Below are 3,997 nucleotides of genomic sequence, written 5' to 3' on the forward strand. Positions count from 1 at the left end.
TGTCTTCCTGGGCTTTTAAGAAAGATCTGTGTGAGCATGCTGGTTTGTTCTAATGAAGCAATAGCAAATAATGCATGAAAAGAGAAAAATGCTAGTAGCGAAATAAAGAAAAGCTGTAGGATACAAAGGCAAAAGAAGTTGGTGGCATCCTAGTAGCTGCTCCTAGTTTAGAGCTAGGAGCTCCAAGGAGAGCTTCAGGGTGCAATTCCCTCACAGGACAATTATTAGCAGGCTCAGCAGCAGGTACTAATTCTGGTCAACAACCAAGCATTGAACCCCTTCTGTGCTTGAAGGGAAGCATTTTGTGCTGGTGTGGACTGGGTGGCAGGAGGGTTATCTCTGTGGGAAATGGGAGAGCTTTGTAGGGCTCATATAACTTTTGATCTTCAGTGAAATAGGAGGCTTTGAGAAGAAACCAAACCTCAGCTCAAAGAAGTGAACTGCTTCTGACTGAGATTTGTTTTTCCTTAGGTTTATGCCTCCAGATGATCCCTTAGGGCGTCATGGCCCCAGCCTGGATAACTTCCTCAGGAAGAAACCTGTAATTCCAGAACACAAGAAACAGCAGTGCCCTTATGGTAAGATGTGCCTTGTTTATGTGAAGGACAAGGTGTCTGTGCAAGTGTCATTCATAATCTAGTCAAATCCAGCTGGTCACTCCATGCTCTGGCTTTCCTTACAGGGAAAAAATGCACCTACGGAATTAAATGTAAGTTCTACCATCCTGAAAGGATCAACCAGCCCCAGCGCTCGTTAGCTGATGAACTCCGTGCCAACGCAAGGCTGTCTCCAACCAGAAGTACCAGTGCCAAGGAGGAGAAAAAGGGCAAAAGGGGTTCCCAGGCAGAGCTCTTGTGTTCTGTGCCCACAGAGAGCGACAAAAGCTCTTTGCAGAAGGTCTCTGCAGAGAGGAAGAGCTTGGCGCACAAAGCCAAGGCCAGTGACATTCCGCTTCAGGCCAAAGGCTGTGTGTCGGGCAGTGTCTCCCCTGACAGGTACCAGCAGCCTCACATGGACTCTCTGTCTTACATCTCTCAGGAGCATCTCGACTCAGGCATTGGGTCTCTGGAGAACCAGCTGTCTGACATGTGGCCTCACAGATGTACCAGTCATTGTGACCATTCCCATGCGGAGCAGGTGGCCGTCTGCACCTGTGGTAGGCAGAGACCTGTCTACCCACATTCTCCCAGCTTAGAGCAGAATGGTCTGATCTCTTACAAGCATGGCTCCCATAAATCTTCTTCCTCTGGTGCTAGCTTCTTGCAGTACGGCCCTGAGATGTCTCACTCAGGAGCACCCCACTCTCTCTCAGGCTATGGAGTACCTGTGCACCCAGGTACCGCGGGGCAGTACAGCCTGCCCAGTGAGTTCAGTGCTGCCCTGCCCCACTCTCGGGAGTTCTGGTCCGAGCCGTACGCACTGCCTCAGGTGAGGTCCCCCGGTGTGCGTGACCCCCGTGCGGTGCAGAGGGCCCCAGGGCCGGCGTACGGGGACTCGGGGCCCTGGGCTGGCTCAGAGCAGTTTGCTGAGGAGCGGGCCAGCGTGCATGTCAAGCTCTGCGGCATCTTCCACCCACACCTGGTTGATGCTGTGATGAGCCGCTTCCCCCGGATGCTGGACCCCCAGAGGTTGGCAGCAGAGATCCTCACCTACAAGGCCCAGAACCCAGGTATGTGAGGCAGGTGCCAAGGGCAGCTGGGCATGGGGAGAGCTTGAAGGGCTGTTTTTGCCTCTGCAGCTGCCACAGATGCCTTCTGAGTGCTCCTTCTTATTCCTTTGGAAGTACTGGACTCCAGCTGGAGGTTGGATGCCAAATGTGTGCTCACAGCAAATTCTGCTCCAGCTGTGACTGCAGGCCTGTGGGAGAGGTGAGAGCACCCCAGGGTTCCACCTTCCCCAGGGGCTGCTAAGCAGGGAGGGAGGCTACAGTTCTATAGCAGGACTGTTCCTTTGGGGTTCATGAGAGATTGGCACACCCCAAATTCCTGCAGTTGTCCATAACTGTATGTGAGAGAAGGTGGGTGCTGCCTTTGTAGTGGCCTAAGGCTAGTTTTTGAGAACCCACATGCCTTGCCAATGCTGTTGTTAGGTCCTGGCTAAGCCTCTTCACTAAATCCCACCATTCAGATCTGCGGTGAATGTTGGGTTATTAATGTAATCTGAAACTGGGTTTATCTGACTGGTTTTACTGGTGCACTTCTTGAATGATGTTTTCCACACCCCTCCCACCTCAGCTTATCTTCCTGAGGTGAGGTAATTCTGCCACATGGACCACAAGTGCCTAGTGAGCTGCTCAGCTCCCAGGAGCCAGGGGCAGAGTCCTTGCTCCAGAGGAGTAGCCAGCCACTGCTCCAGAGCTGCATGTGAGTTGTGTGTTGGGCATGTGCTGAACACTGCAGTGTCAGAGCAGGTGGGTGAGCACAGCATGCTGTGAGCACTAATCTGGAACTGTCACCTTGCTGGTGCCTGTTCCAGGCTGGCTCTGTACAGCATTGGCAAGGATTTGTCACGTGCATTTTGCCTTCAGAGAGCAATAGAACAGCTGCATCACATCTGGACTGCTGCCAGGGCCCTTCCTGGGGAGTCTTTAATATTTTGCTCTGTAAAGCTGTTGCTTCATCTTCTTCCTCACCAATATATTCCCCTGTCCCCTTTGGCTGTGCCCAACTAGAGCAGCATCCAGAATTGTAGAGTAAGACTTATTTGGCAAGGCTGTTCCTGTTCACTTCCTCTTACTCTGTAAGATGTTTTCTATTGTAGGTACTGTAAGAGATTTTAAATATGCAAAACAAATTGCTGTAGTAATTGGTTCTGGTCCTGGAGTTCTGCTGTGCTTAGGATGCAGAAATGTTCCTGACACTTGAAGGCCAGAAGCAGTTGATTTGTTGATACACATTGTATCTCTGTGTGTTGTTGTTTTCTAAATACAATACGCCCTTCTGTGGTTAAACCAAGGTTATTGAGTGGCAAATTAGGAAGGGGAGAGTGGAATGCAGCTGAAACCCTCCTGGGAACAGTGTTGTCTATTCCTGCTCTTCCTCTGATGTCCGCGGAATGACCTGCCCAGACTGGCACCATGTGCCACGAAACCACAGGGACACAGAAACCTGTATACCTGGTTAATAATGATACATTACAAATTAGTAATGTTTCATGTTAGTAAGCAAAATGCTTCTTAATTTTAAGTAACCTGATACTTTACATATTTGTAAATTACAGAAAAAATGTTTTTTAATGTTATTGTTCAGCACCTTGCTGCTTGCAGTTTTAATCAGTGCTGTTCTCACCTCAGCCATGTTACTTGGCAAGGTGGGTTTGGGTTTCTGGTGAAATGCTGGTATCTGCTGCCTCTCTTGCAATGAGAAGATTAACATTTTATATTCCCCAGCTGACACTTTCTGAACTTTCTGTATCACTATGCAGTATAGTCATGTACTGAATAGCCATGTGACAGCCACGGCAAAGGAAGAACTGTGTTATACAAATAAAAACTGCTGAGTTGACATATTTGGTCTCTGGTGGCTTTGTGGAACAACAGTCAACATTTTGGCTGGCGTTTCAGGAAAGTCAGAGAAATTATCCTTCCTCCCCAGGGTTCCTCTGACAGGCTTTGGATCTCTGTGCGCAGTCTGAGGGCTGGTTATTGACAGGCTGTTAATCAATGCAGCAAGACCAAAACATCCATGTGCTGTGGCAGATAAGGGCATGTGCAGTGTTTGCTGTTTATTTGGCTTTACTGGGGTTGCTCACTGCCTGGGGCAGGCGCTGGCAGGGGAGGTGGGACAAGAAGCAGCACTGGCTCTCAGCACCACAGTGTGGGTGTCTCAGGTGCTAAGGCACAGCACACTCCTGGGAATTTTGGAATCAGTGTGGACTGTGTTTGGCTTTAAGGGGCAATTCCACAGTACAGCCTGGAAATAAATACATATTTTATTCAGTTACAGTACATCTGTGTCAGATATGTGGAATATGTGAATGGTAACATGTCCAGACTTCG

At 49.3% G+C, this 3,997-nt stretch overlaps 1 protein-coding gene across 1 annotated transcript in view; it reads left to right on the plus strand.

Moving 5' to 3' along the window:
* Positions 1–3,507, plus strand: part of ZC3H12A (zinc finger CCCH-type containing 12A) — a gene marked incomplete at its 5' end in the record, with an annotated part of 7,664 nt that extends 4,157 nt beyond the window's left edge. The window contains 3 exons of the mRNA XM_008635230.2: position 1; positions 456–578; positions 683–3,507. The exon at position 1 is cut by the window's left edge and continues 221 nt beyond it. Coding sequence (XP_008633452.1) covers position 1; positions 456–578; positions 683–1,677 — 1,119 coding nt within the window. The remainder of the gene's footprint in view (positions 2–455; positions 579–682) is intronic.
* Between the last annotated feature and the right edge of the window lie 490 nt (positions 3,508–3,997).

The sequence above is a fragment of the Corvus brachyrhynchos genome, unplaced genomic scaffold, assembly GCF_000691975.1.
Source record: "Corvus brachyrhynchos isolate BGI_N302 unplaced genomic scaffold, ASM69197v1 scaffold65, whole genome shotgun sequence".
Classification (NCBI taxonomy): Eukaryota; Metazoa; Chordata; class Aves; order Passeriformes; family Corvidae; genus Corvus; species Corvus brachyrhynchos.